Genomic DNA, 14,436 nt, shown 5'->3' on the forward strand with positions numbered 1-14,436 from the left:
GTTAAAATATTGTTCCTTTAGACTTTTATGAAAAGATGTATGACGAACGAAATATTAAAATCCATTTATTGGTCCGATTTTGGTATAAACAAAAACACGAAATTAAGTCCGAAATTTCGGAATTTCATTTCATGGTAGACCCGCAGATCTTTGTTACATTCCAACATTCATACATACGAAGTCATCAGCAAAAGCTAGTACAGTAACAGTTTAAAACAATATTTAGTGGTAGATAACATAATGCGATTACTTCATAGATGAAGGAAGTCATTGACTAACTGAGAGCGACGGTCCGTCAGCGCAACGTGCAATGTGCTAACACAGCGAATTATAAAAGATCAAAGGAACACATAGGGCTGTTGTGCCTCGTCTACAATCCACGTATCTATGTACTTAGATGTAGAATGAACTTTACGACGCATGAACGTTTCATAATAGTGTGTACTTGGCGCTATTCAAAGATAGCTAGTTCTAGTCGCAGTTCACAAAGGATAGTGCAGCTATAATGTATATTAAAATACAAAATTTTTGCCTCTTTCTTCTTACGTATTCACAAGTAGGAAAACCAATGAAATGGTTAACATCTAGATGGCGTATCAATATAAAATATACACTAGATTTTATGTTAGAACTTTAGAAATACAAATTTGAAAACAGCATTCAATTTGTGTAGTATTTTTTGCATGATACCGGAACAAAGTGAATAAATAGGTACCACGAGTCCTAAATACGTCGTAAGTAAAAAATCTTTAACCATTATTATCATATCAGTCTTTAGTTGCCACGCTTGGCAGGCGGATTGGCAACCGCAGTTAGGCTATGGCGATGTTTTAAAAACGACGTTGCTGTTCATCTCTCGCCTTCTCTTAGTCGCTTCTTACGACATCCACGGGAAAGAATGGGCTGACCATGTTCTATGCCGTGACCACACGGCAAAACTGCTAACGATTGTACAGAACGTCAAGAAATTAAAGAATGAATGTCAAAATGAAATAAAAGAAAGTCTTAATGTCGATGTGTAAATTATTAACAACGCCATCTAGTACCTAACTTCAAACTAAAATTTCTATATAAAAAATACATTTCCTAACTACGGAAGATCAGACAATTATTCTGAATATTACTTTTGATATCTGTTGATCTTATTAAGACACCGCGCATGAATTTTTCAAAAAATATGTCCGAAGTCGAGACATCGTATAGTTACAATATTACTATAATATATTAGTAAGATAGTACTATATCATAATACAGTAATCATAATAAAGGGTATTTACCTACGCATAAAGACTAAAAAAGTAAAAAATTCTAAAAATGCATGCTTCATTTCCTGTTAGATAAAAATACAATTTTCCAAATCGGTTTATAAATGACAGAGTTCTCTCCTTTTCCTTTTTTGAAATCGGTCGAAGACGAGTCAATACGAAACTCGACATGTATCGAGGCTGTTGTTACGGCATTATCATATCCCACTATTTTCTCCTATGCACAGTTCCACAGTGGTATGATAACTATAGGTTGTTCGCTGCATTCTAGACATTGTCCTCGGGGAACTACTACATTAATGTTGGGTTACGTATGCAATGATTGCAGTCAGCAGCAAATTATACACTGCGAAGCGAAGAATTCTTTGACAGACATAATGATCGAAGTAGAAAATCGTTAATATCTTCTTTGAACAAGTGGTTAGGCATGTGGTCCCGGCATAGAATGGGTAACCCCTTTCTTTTCTGTGGGTGTCGTTAAGGGCGACTAAAGAAATTTAATGGCCGAAGGACAGGCAGAAGCATCCCCCTCAAAACACCACCAAAGCCAAACTGCGGTTGTCAACTCGCTTGCTAAGTGTGGGTACTATTGGCAAACCTTCCAATAGGAAGTCCTGTGTCCAGCAGTGGACATAGAACATAGGATACTATGATGATGATGTTTAACAAGTAGATACCGATCGACAATGTCTTTCTCCATCATTTATTGATTTTTAAAATCCGTTGATCTCATTTCGGTTATATATCTTTATATTAGTTACCTGAGAGTTCTAACATTTAGGCACCGATTGATTTGATACATAGATACATGAGATATTAAGTTAGATCTTCGAAAACATAATCGCGAAAACTTTATCCAATTTGGTGTGAATAGTTTTTGTATGATAACGGAACAAATATACAGACAGATAGGATTTCTAAAAATGGAAGTTTTTACTTCTATTGGTCTTATTTAGATTTTCGTGATATTGGAATAAACATATATAGGTATGTTGTAAATAGCAGGATGCAGTAATAAAACATATATGTATTTAAGATATAAAATAATAAGTTTAGTGAAAAAAATACGAGACATGTCTTATAAAAATCTGACATAGAACAAACATAAAATTTTTACATTGTTCTAAAAGACCTCAGTGTCAACAGCCAGTATTAAAACTCCAACAAGGTAGACATACAAAATTTCTTTAAATAAATGTTTGGTCTTTTATTGGTTTCATTAGGATTCCTCGAATCAATTTCTTCTAAATATCTCCTATGCACGGGCATCTTCTTGCTAAGATTTTATTAAATTAGTAAGCTTTTATTCCATTCTATTCAGACATTTTTTTTTTGCTGCAGGTAAGCCGATATCTTCAAATCTCGATGCGGAATAAATTCGAGGTTAGAGGAGCTTATTCTTTGGGTAAGTGGAATCTCCAATTTTTCACTTAGGATCACGATCGTATCCGCATTACGTATTCGAGCCCCAACGGGAACGTTCCGAATACAGTTCAGGGAATAGTTCTGGCAAACCGAGGTTTTATTCAATATTCAATAGCATCGGGAGTAAAGGCTTTGGCGTCTTTCTCGCCGAGTTTGTTCGAATACTTTTGAATAAGTCTGACATTAGGTAAGTGTGCTCGCGTTTAAGTGGACTTTGATTTGTTCTCATGTTTGTTGTAGAAGTCGCTGACATATAATTTAAATAGATACGCCAACTGGAATTATTTTGCGTATCTAATCTTGCTTTATGCAAAACAAAAAACGCTTAGTTTGTTTCAGTTTCAAATTTTCAAAGAAAAGTTGACCATATTTTGTTGAACTGTCACAAGAACCCGTTTATCATTAGACAGGCTGTATGTTTTTATGCCACCTTTGTAGTATATAAAAAAAAAACACTATATTACAAATCAAATGTTTTAGACGATTAATAATGGAATTATAACCCTGCCCGCGCTATCGGTATACACTGGAGAGGCACCAGTGAGAGATGATAGGTGAGGATAAAATAGATCAGTTAGCCTATAGGCGACGGTTACCACTTTCCATCGGGTGGGCCGTCAGCTTGTTTGCCATTCTAAGTTGTATAGAAAAGAATTATAAGACAAAATATATATAAAAGTTATAGAGGAATCACTCATAACTATTTATCATGCAAAATTCTATAAAAAACTTGACGCACTTTTCTCGTACCATTTCTATGGAGACACTATCAATATCTATGGGTCTATGGTAGCACAAATAAAAATTTATTGTTTCCACTTTGAGTATTTCTGTTATAGTTTCTGTTCAAAATGAACCTTTTTTTTTACATTTACTGACAATTATAGTTTTTTTTATAAAAAAAAGAATAATTGTCAGTGTATGTATATATTTATCCATAGGTCGCTGGTTAATATCCGGCTCGAAGGACCACTAATTATGTTTGTAAAATATGCTGGTTCTTGTTATGTATATATTATTTATTAATTATATTATTGTAAGTAAAATTGACTTGAAGTATTGTATGTATATTTTGTTTTTTTTTTTCAATTGTTTTTAAATATTCTTTTTTATAAAAAAAACTATAATTGTCAGTATATGTAAAAAAAGGTTCATTTTGAACAGTTTCAACAATCAAAAATATGTGAAAATGTTGGTTTTATTTCCATTCATTTCTACTAAAATAAACTACATAAACATGTAAACGATGAAGATAACAGCAGAGATACAAAAACACTGTAATTTTCTGATAACATAATTTTGTATTCGTAACGGATTTGGGCGAATGTAGAAAAAAAAATGGGTCGGACGAAGTTGGTTGCCCGAGGGATATCTGATAATCCTGCAAACGTTACAACAAGAAGTAGGTCGCGGGGCTCATCTGTTCGAATACTTGAAGGGTGGGAAGGGTCTCAATAGGTCTCTCTTATTTTATAGAAAATTCGGTCGACCGAGTGTAAATATTTCACGTTTTATTGGGCATTGCTATTGACGTTTCTATGATTTGTTCTCAATACGTTGGGATTGAAGTGACATTTAAGATTGTCTTTGGTAGTCTTTTTTTTTTTAATATTGTTTATGATTGGTCTACTATTCTATTTGTTTATGATCTATCAATTGTCTTTCGGTTATGTAGAAGTCATACTACAAGTTCTGCTTAGTTTGAGACTAGATGGCGGTTATAATGTCTAATAGTATTTAATATTTATTTATTAATAGACAATCTTGGCATGTCTTTTTAAAAAGTTTCTAAAATTATCTTACTATGGAAAAATAAAATCGTTTTTGTGACTTTGTACAATAGTCGATTGCTTGGGTACCTCTGTCCCATTCGTGTTTCAACCGTGAAGCAGTTGTGTTTGCATGGCTGTATTTCGGTTTGAAGGGTGGGATATGGAGTGAATTTATTGGGTACAGAGGAATAAAACCTGAGTCCTCAGGAATGGCAACGCATGGGGGTATCATGGGCAAAACAGTATACTCTGTTATGTCCATGGTACTGCTCATGTCTATAGGCGACGGTTACCACTTTCCATCAGGTGAGCCGTCAGCTTGTTTGCCATTCTACAGTTGTATAAAAAAAATGTTCAACGTTTCTTTAATTTTATTCATCGTATGTATGAACGCATGGTTACTAATGAGTTTCTCTTCAACAGAGAAATAATAGACGGTAACATGTACGTGTGTACGCGTAAAAGAATCTCTGACTTCATACATAATGTATGTAAGTAATTACGTTTGCATAAAAAAAATCTGGTAAACTAGCCGAAGTCGGCGACATTGGCTGCGATCAAAAAATTGCTCATATGCATCATTGCGTAACACAACACAGTAATAACGGAACGGTTTGTTATTTATACCATAGACAAAAAGAGGACTTATTAAATTTTTTTTATTGCTCTTACGATTATTAAACTAGATTGCTCTTAATACTAAGACTGCCTTATTGTACTTATTTATTTTAGCAGTTAACTATTCACTGTTGAACTGCCTTCCCCATAAGGGGAGTTTTGCCAGTAGTTGCCACGTTTGGCAGGCGGGTTGGCAACCGCAGTATGGCTTTTACCAGATGTATTAAGTGGGGCGCTGCTGCTCATCCCTCCTCCAATAGTCCTCCTACGATAGTCACGGGAAAGGAAATGGTGGTCCATTCTATGCCGGGACGTTAAATTATATAGATAGAGTGTCTCCATACAAATGCTTCGAGAAAAGCGGGTCAACTTTTTCATACAATTTTGCGTGATAAATAGTTATGACTGATTCCTTTATAATTTTTGTATTTATTTTGTTTTATAGTATTTACATCTTTTTAATACGTAAAAACACATTTTATTCATTGAATAATTAAATATAGATACGTCAAGATGCATTGTGTGTGTAAGTATATAGAACATTGGTAAAAAATAAGTCAGCTAATTTGACATATAGCTGACAAAAAGTTGACCCGTTTTTGGGGACTCGATGCTCTATCTATATAATCTAAGGCCGGACCTACACGGCGATACAATTATACATACAATATATTTATATTTATACAATTGTAATTTTACATTTATCAATTGTTTGTTTTATTTTCTATATTGTTAATACAAATAAAGGATACTAATTTATTTATTTTTATAAGACGTCTTATTTAGTAATGTTGCTGATAAAGGCCGATCCTAAGAAATCAGCCGTTACATTTGGCATTGGTCTGATGTTAATTAAGTTGACGTCTTCGTCTATTGTTGGTTTGTCAAAATTCTATTAGGTATTAATATATCTATTTTTAAACATAATATTAAACAGATAAATTTAAAAGTAATTAAGTAGGTATTTTTTTAATTAAATTGAGGTCGTTGATACGATATACCTTATCATGTCATACATTGAACAATTTCAACACCGAATCGAATGCGTAAGGCAAATCCATTTAGCTGAACTAGCAAGATCAACCGGCCACCATGCAAAGCGGTTGACATCTAAAATTTATTAATACTAAGCAACCGGGATACACACGCACCAGCTGCATATTGCATTGCAACTGGGAGCCAGCCAGTCGCCGTGCATCGCCTGCTCGGAACGCGCGTGTGTTGCGTGCTTTAAAAATAATTCTTTTGCCCGAGTCCATTCCGGTTGCTAATTAAAAAATTGAATGACAGCTCACGTTTAGTTTACGGTGTTGGTGTTCTATTTTTAAATGCGTAGGAAAAGTTGTATTTTGCCACTTTTGTTCTGAATTTGAATATGTTTGTTTATGTGCCGCGTATGTGGTTGATTTAAATTTGGAATATTTTCTGAATATGGAACGTTGTTTTTAGTAGTGTTCAGTACATGAAGATTGAAGATTATACAGTGCTGTGAACAGGTTGAGTGTTTGTAGAGAATAGTGGATGTGAACTAGTGATGTGGATATAGCTGCTTCCCATCCAACATGTTTGGAGTATTTATTCGAAGATGGAAACCAAAAAGGTTTGTTAGAACAACTAAGTCCGATATTTGTAAAGCTCGAAGTAATTTATAATATCTACAAAATTTTACAGATACACCTACATTTATTCCTTATGACTCTATTGACAGTTTTACAGATTCGTATCGCAGTACATATTGTATCAACACGGTTTTTTAAATTACCAAAATTGGGTTTTACAAGAGTGACACTGAAGTACAAGTCTGCGTGTAAGACTTTTTTATGACATATAAACAGATTAAACTTTCTAAAGATGGTCTAATTAGACTGACTGCAACATTTTATTTCGGTAGCTGTTATCAAAACGTTATCTGACATTTAATTAGTCTCATTTAAAGATGAAAGTTGATGATAACGATAAATACTTGTATATCTGATAAATACACAATATTACAAAGCAACTCTATATTTTAGAAAATGGAGATATCACTTCTTAGTATGTTCGCCTCGCTTCTGTCCCGTTCGTGTTATTAGTGCTGCGTTTAACAGTGGTTTTTTTTCTCCAGTATGAGTAATTTCTTAATCTAATGCAACTGATTTTGCCGTCATAAACTTAATTAATACGTTTATTATGTTAGTGGGTTTACACATTGCCTCTTTTTTATTATAAGACATTCATTCTAAGTAAATAAATACTTAAAGTTGAGTGATTATTTTTTTGTCATTATTGTAAGTAAAAATGTCAGAGTTGATATGACGTTTCTAGTGAAAAAATTGGTATTTGTTTCAATAGCATTTGAAATTAGAGTATCTATTTGTTAAGTTAAAGTGACTAATAGTCCGAAGTCTAAAGGACCAACAAGGTGAAGTGGGTAACATATCTAGCTCGAAGATCCAACATCGTGATCGTGATCTCTACATGCTCTTAGGAGAGTGGCAAAGAGGATCCCGGAGTAAATTCTATTACACTAGCATCGTGACAACTCCTTCCACATCCTTATAATTTAACATTGTATAACAATTACGTAAAGAGCAATGTAAATAATGTATAGAGAGTTCATAAACACAACGTGACAGATTAATTTGAAAATGGAAACTGAGATATTGGGGCCAATTCTATGTCGCCATTCTCGCCATTATCTCTTAATATTTTAAGTTGATAATTTCGCGAAATTATTAGACCATGGTCTATCATAAACTAAAATTATAGACATAAATCTGTTAGAAAATTAGTTCATATTGCATATTTATCACGCCTATCTCCCGTTAGGATAAGCAGAAACACTAGGGCGCCAAATGCTTCTTGTCGCAATTTGACATTCCTTTGCCCTCTTTTTGCTGTATGGGGTTAGTTCATATTGGTTCTTACAATAAAGATTTTGCTGATCAAATTGAAATTTTAATTTTAGAGATCGGTTTAGAATCATAATGTCATTTCAGAATCGACCCTTTTGTTACATCTTTAAGTTTGATATTTACAATTAGGGCTAATAATTACCTAGGTTGTTACCGCGTTGTTACAAGTCGAATGCCTGCTTAGATAGCTCGAGATTACTGTCCAATTAATCTTAACATTGCATAATTGTTATGTTTATCTACTTGTTAAAAAGGAATTAGAAATGTAATTGACGATTTAAATAATATTTGTATTATATAAATTTTTTTAGCGATTTTTAAAAGAAAGACGTCGATTCATGTTATTAAATCGATTCTAAACCGATGATTATAATTATTTTTTCTTCGGTTACAGTTTCTTTATTTGAGCAAAAACCTGCTTGCTGCGTAGCAAAATCTACACATATAGACATGCGACGATTTGCGCAAAATTGCTGGAAACGATTGTATGCGTAAAGCATAGGACTGTACAAATTAGAGCAATTTGGGAGAGTCCTATATCCAGCAGTCGATTCCAGTTGGCTGATGATGATGATGATCATAATCATCATCATCATCTTCCCACTTTTATCCTAATTATAAAAAATTTGTTTAATATGTTTTTATTCACATTACCTAAGGTTTTGGCTTTTAGTTTCAGCTGATGATCAGGATATTCGTAATTAATAAGGTAACGGTGCAGAACCTTAAAGACACGAGTTCTGCTGGCATTTGTCGCCTTTTCCAATGAAGTCTCTCTTTTCATTTAAGAGTTTCCTTTTGTCGGTGCAACTAATTCATGCATCTTCTTTTAGCCAGCTCTATCCCAGGCCATATCCTTGCCCTCCCTATACGACATGACACCCAGTGTCTCCTTCATCTGTCCCATGTAGTTATTCCTCGGTCTTCCTCTTCCTCTTATGCCATCTATTTTTCCTTCCACTATGCTCTTAAAAAATCGTCATGTCGTATAAGGTGGCCCAGCATTCCAATGAAGTACGGGCAATAAATACATTTGAGTCACATCGCCGGCCAAAATTTAAAATAACCTGCATCGGAATGTGTTTAACAGGTACCGATTGTTATCTACCGTCAGACGGTCACCGTTCATTTCATGGAACGATGCGGATTGACTGCCGATATCTTTATTAGTAACTGCTGATGGGTCAAGAAAATTGTTTCTTAAAAGAGCATTACATTGAAATTATATTATTGGCTATTTTTATAAAAACTATTATGTTAATCATTAACATTATATTAAATTAATTAAGTCAAAGAATTATTTTTAACATTCTCCACAAATTACATATTAAAATATATATGTATTTAAACATTACGGATGATTTTTAAAAGAGAAAGACAGATTTTTGTTTCCCCTGTAATCATAAGAGGTTTCAACCATACAAGATTTCAATCTAACCAAAATATACTGAGAAGACGGGATTGTTAGCTATCCTATTTCTAGCAATAAACTTATTAGGTCATCATCCATGCAGTTCTCCCTAGAACTCACTTGTGTCAGTGTATATCGGTAGCGAAATCGGAGTTGCCATTCCGTTATCATTCATTAAAAAAAAACTGAATTATATCTCTTTGCTTTGATGCCTACAAAATGTACCATAGATAAATAGATACTCTTTACTGTTTCCTTCAAAAGTTTTTTTTTAATGGATGATAATGAAATGGTAACCCCACCCGCGCTATCGGTATACACGGGCGAGGCACCAGTGAAGGATGATAGCTGAAGATGAAGTAGGTCAGTTAGCCCATCGTGACGAATTCAACAAGAATTGTTCACGATGGTTTCCAGGGGGGACCACGTGGAGGTCGACCTAATAACGCATATTGCTAGCAATAAGGCTGTCAAACTCCATTACTAACAATCCCTTTCCCCCCTCCAAAAGATTACAGTAGTAAATTTATTATAAATAGATACAAACAATTTCAAGACCATATTGAATTTTGTTGCAAAAAGTAATTATTTAGCGATATTAGATAACCTAATAAACTGTTTAAGATCCAAGGTCTGGGTAGCGATATTAATACAATAAACAATTTGTAGATATGCATTTTTATGTTATTAGATATTTATAAATTGTGTTTCCACATTGTTTCTTTATTAAATTGTTAAAACAAACGGCTCATAAACAGTTTATGATAAAATCAGAAGTTGCCTAACTGTAAAAATATTTTTATTTTTTTAAATTTAGCGACAAATGTAATATAATACAGTATTTTCGTTGTTAAACATTATAGTAATTAAATATTTTGTTATAATAGTTTGTACAAAAGTCGTTTGCTTGGGCTATTCGTGTTTCTACCGTGAAACAGTTGTGTTTGCATGACATGAATTTACAGGGTACAGAGGAATAACACCGGAGTCCTCAGGAATGGCAACGCATGGGGGGCATCATGGGCGAAACGGTATACTCTGTTATGTCCATGGTACTGCTCATCTCTATAGGCGACAAATTAATCGATCGTACAGATTTGAATGATATAAAAACACCATGTCTTCATGAATGTAATATAATTATAAAAATATAGAAAAAAAAACAGAATAAATTTTGATGTCGGTTGAAAAAGAATTTTTAAAGACATGTAATGCTATCCTATCCATTGTAACAGCATTCTCTAATTTCCGCGAACGTTGCTATATTTTGTTTTATGTATTTTTTGCTGCTACAACACTTTCGCTTCATGTTCGTCACGTCACGTCCGACTATGTCAGCCAATTTGTCAAGTGTTTCAAGGTTCGATTACGTATTATAGCTGATTAAAACTGTCAATAATGTATGACAAAATATTACATATTGGTGATCATTGTTTACAAGTTATATTTATTATTATATAATTTGTTTATTGCATTTATACTCTCCAATAACACATTTATAAGGTTCTTGACCAGGTTTTCTCTAGAGACTACAGTGTGGGCTCTTCAAAAAGGGTATATTACGGTTTCAATTGCAAAGAAAATCAATTTTGTACAAAGGTTTACCACGCCTTAAGTTTTTGTTTTCTAATGAGACAAAATTAAATGGCAACTCCGTCTTTGCTATCAGTATAAGCCTTCTCTTAAACCTTACTAAGGTTAAAGTAGAGGTAATACTGATAGGTGAGAACGACGTGAGGTCAGCTCGTAACGAATTCAAGAGGAATTAACCGTGATAGCTTTAATAGGGGACCGCGTGGAGAACAGTTTGACAGAGTATATTGCTGGCAATTAAAATAATGGCAAGAAATTCCCATTGCTATTATTCCATCTCATTCCGATATACTATAAGCCAAACATACACAATAAGTCGAGCCCAATTTATAAGCGTGGTTGAGTCGGTAAACGTACTCTGGGTCGGTAACGTACATGTGACATCCCTAGTAGTTACAGGCGTCCATAGGCTACAGTAACCGTTCACCATCAGACGGGCTGTATGCTTGTTTGCTACTGTCGTGGTATAAAAAAACCAAAAAAAAAAACTTGATCAACCATTAAAACTAATGTAAATTGGACTCTCAATTGGGGCCATTGTACGTGTGAGTCGCGGCTAATACAGTCAGTCAAGCTCCACCCAAAATCATATAAGCTTCCTGGTATCTTCACAGGCCTGAAAGAGCGATCTCACTATCTTTCGCCTCAGAATTGACTCCAATATCAACTAATTTGTCAAAGTATCAAAATTCGATTATCATGTTTGTAACTCAGTCGACTGTGTCACGTTTTTATGTTACTTAAAAAACCAAACAAGCAGATCCTTTTACTTAATGGGTGAAAATGGCATGGTAACTCCTATATACGCTGGCAGGGTACCAGTAAGAAGTGATGGGTGAGGATGAAAAGGCAGGTCAGTAAGCCTATCATGACGAATTTAATGATAAATTGGTCACAATAGTTTCCAGGGGGAACCGCGTGGAAGTCGACCTGCTAGGGTACATTAATAGCAACGGGGACTAACGTTCCCATTACTAACAATCCCTAATAATAAGCAGGTCGGCAACGCGAGCGTAATATTATTATTATTATAATAATATTACGCTGGTATTGCAGGCGTTACGGTAACCGCTTACCCTGAGGTCATACGGCCCGTATGCTTATTTGTCACCTCAGTGGTATAAAAAAAAAAGATAGCTCACCAGACTGAAAGTAAATATTTGTTACTCTTTCACCCAAAAACTATTGAACGGTTTTGAATTAAATTCAGTACACGGGTATGTTATGTCGTAACTTAGCACATAGGATTCTTTAAGTAATAATTCATGCGGACGAAGCCGCGGGATACAGCTAGTATGAGATCAATTAAGAAAGTGTTTTCTACCTGAAATTACACAATACATCGCTATCTTGTGTGTCTGTCTGTCAAAACCATTTACCAGATGTTTGTGAGAAACATGTCGAAATGTCATAATTATTTTGTTAGCCACGTATCCATCATTTTAATGGTTATGATGAAATTTTGTATGGAGTTACCTTGGACCCTGTTGAAAGACATACTACATCTCATGATTTATAAGAGACGAAAAGTAACGTTTCTGAAAAACCATAAATCATACAACGTGAAATTTTATATATTTTAACCGATTTTAAAATGGGAGTTTCTCAATAAAACTGTATTTTTTTTGGGTTTAGCCTTGTCAATTCAGGTCATTCAAGCCAATCTTATTATAATACAACATTATGGGATATCCATACATCCTAGATAGAGTTTTAATCTCTTTTTATTTTGAATTTGTTAAAAAGAAAGCAGATGGTTCTTTTGTAAATTTAAAAGTACAGAAATAATCTTTTGCAAGCAATAAACTATAGATTTAGATTAATTTTTAGAAAGATATTTTTGAAATCTGATAGGTAATTTGGATATTCACAACCTTATGCCATTTACCAGAGGGAGACTTTGTATAAAAGTCGATTGCTTGGGTACCTCTGTCCCATTCGTGTTTCAACCGTGAAGCAGTTGTGTTTGCATGGCTAGGTTTCGGTTTGAAGGGTGGGATATGGTGTGAAATTACTGGGTACAGAGGAATAACACCTGAGTCCTCAGGAATGGCAACGCATGGGGGTATCATGGGCGAAACAGTATACTCTGTTATGTCCATGGTACTGCTCATGTCTATAGGCAACGGTTACCACTTTCCATCAGGTGGGTCGTCAGCTTGTTTGCCATTCTGTTGTATAAAAAAAAAAAATTATGCATCCTTATATTATTTTTATTACATATTTGTTTTACTTCATAAATTCCCGCTGTTCACATACAATATATCTTATGCATTCTTTTATACATATTAATGAATATTCAAAACCACCTGTTCTTTTTAAAAGCGAGCGGCGTCACGGATCATTATTAACTTATACCGTCGTTGTGTGGTCCCATAACGTTGCCCATAACAGACAGACACATTAACCGGCCGCAAACTTCGGTAGTATATGCCGGAATTGGTCGTATATTTTTAATTATAAAACTTCATAGAACTTCTTTCCGGTTCAAAATTTTTACGGTACCTGATGGTATTTTTACTTCTTTATTAATTAATTAATTATTAATTATTTCTATAATATTTTTAATGAGTTAGCAATTGCCCATGATACCTCCCATGCTTTGCCATTCCTGAGGACTCAGGTGTTATTCCTCTGTACCCTGTAAATTCACTGCCATATACCACTTTTCAAACCGAAACACAACAATGCAAACACAACTGCTTCACGTTAGAAACACGAATGGGACAGAGGTGCCCAACAAACGACTTTTGTACAGTCTTTTTACCTTCCTAATGCTCCTCAAATGTTGTCTAAATATTGCGTCTAAACTGCGCCCACCATGTACCCTCTTGTATAGGCATTCCGTCACCCGTATCCAATAGCGAGGACGGGATGCCTTAAATACTGTACCGCAAACCATAAAAAAATAGTCTCCCTCTGGTAAATAAACGATTAATTGATTGAACGTTTCAATTTATTACTAATTTCATTTAAAAAAAATGTTCTGTAATCATTTCAACCAAACTTGGTTTACTTTTTTTTAAAGATGTATTAAAATATATAAGTAACTAGGACAATGAATTTATTTACTATTTATTCCACCATTTAAAAATAATACGAATATGTATTTATATTACACATATAAAGTACAAAAGACGGTCTTATCACTAAAGCAATTTCTTCTAGACAACCTTTAATAATAATGTTCTATAAATTAAAAACCTAGACTATAAGTTATTCATTTTTTTTTAATTCATTACGTAATAATAATTATTAGGAAGTGTAAATAAAAATTTTGAGGCTAACCTATGTGTTCAATGACCTTTATTCACTCCTTCTTATATATAAATCACTCATAAAGTCTTTTCATACAACTTTAACTATCATCTACCGTCTACCAAATCCCACGGCGTCATACATTCATTATCTATAATGTATTATTGAATAGTAAAAATGTAGGTCAGGTGTCAGAGACC

The 14,436-nt window shown here is 34.0% G+C and overlaps 1 protein-coding gene across 6 annotated transcripts in view; it reads left to right on the plus strand.

Moving 5' to 3' along the window:
* Window positions 1-14,436, plus strand: part of LOC113517440 (uncharacterized) — a 512,876-nt gene that overhangs the window by 32,312 nt on the left and 466,128 nt on the right. Inside the window, exon 1 of one of the 6 annotated variants that reach the window (XM_052903372.1) lies at window positions 6,024-6,680. The exons of the other annotated variants lie outside the window; for them this stretch is intronic. Coding sequence (XP_052759332.1) covers window positions 6,643-6,680 — 38 coding nt within the window. The 5' untranslated portion in view covers window positions 6,024-6,642. Of the gene's footprint in view, window positions 1-6,023; window positions 6,681-14,436 lie in introns of those variants that run through there. 6 annotated transcript variants of the gene reach the window in all.

The sequence above is a fragment of the Galleria mellonella genome, unplaced genomic scaffold (assembly GCF_026898425.1).
Source record: "Galleria mellonella isolate WM207_F2 unplaced genomic scaffold, CSIRO_AGI_GalMel_v1 utg103, whole genome shotgun sequence".
Lineage (NCBI taxonomy): Eukaryota > Metazoa > Arthropoda > Insecta > Lepidoptera > Pyralidae > Galleria > Galleria mellonella.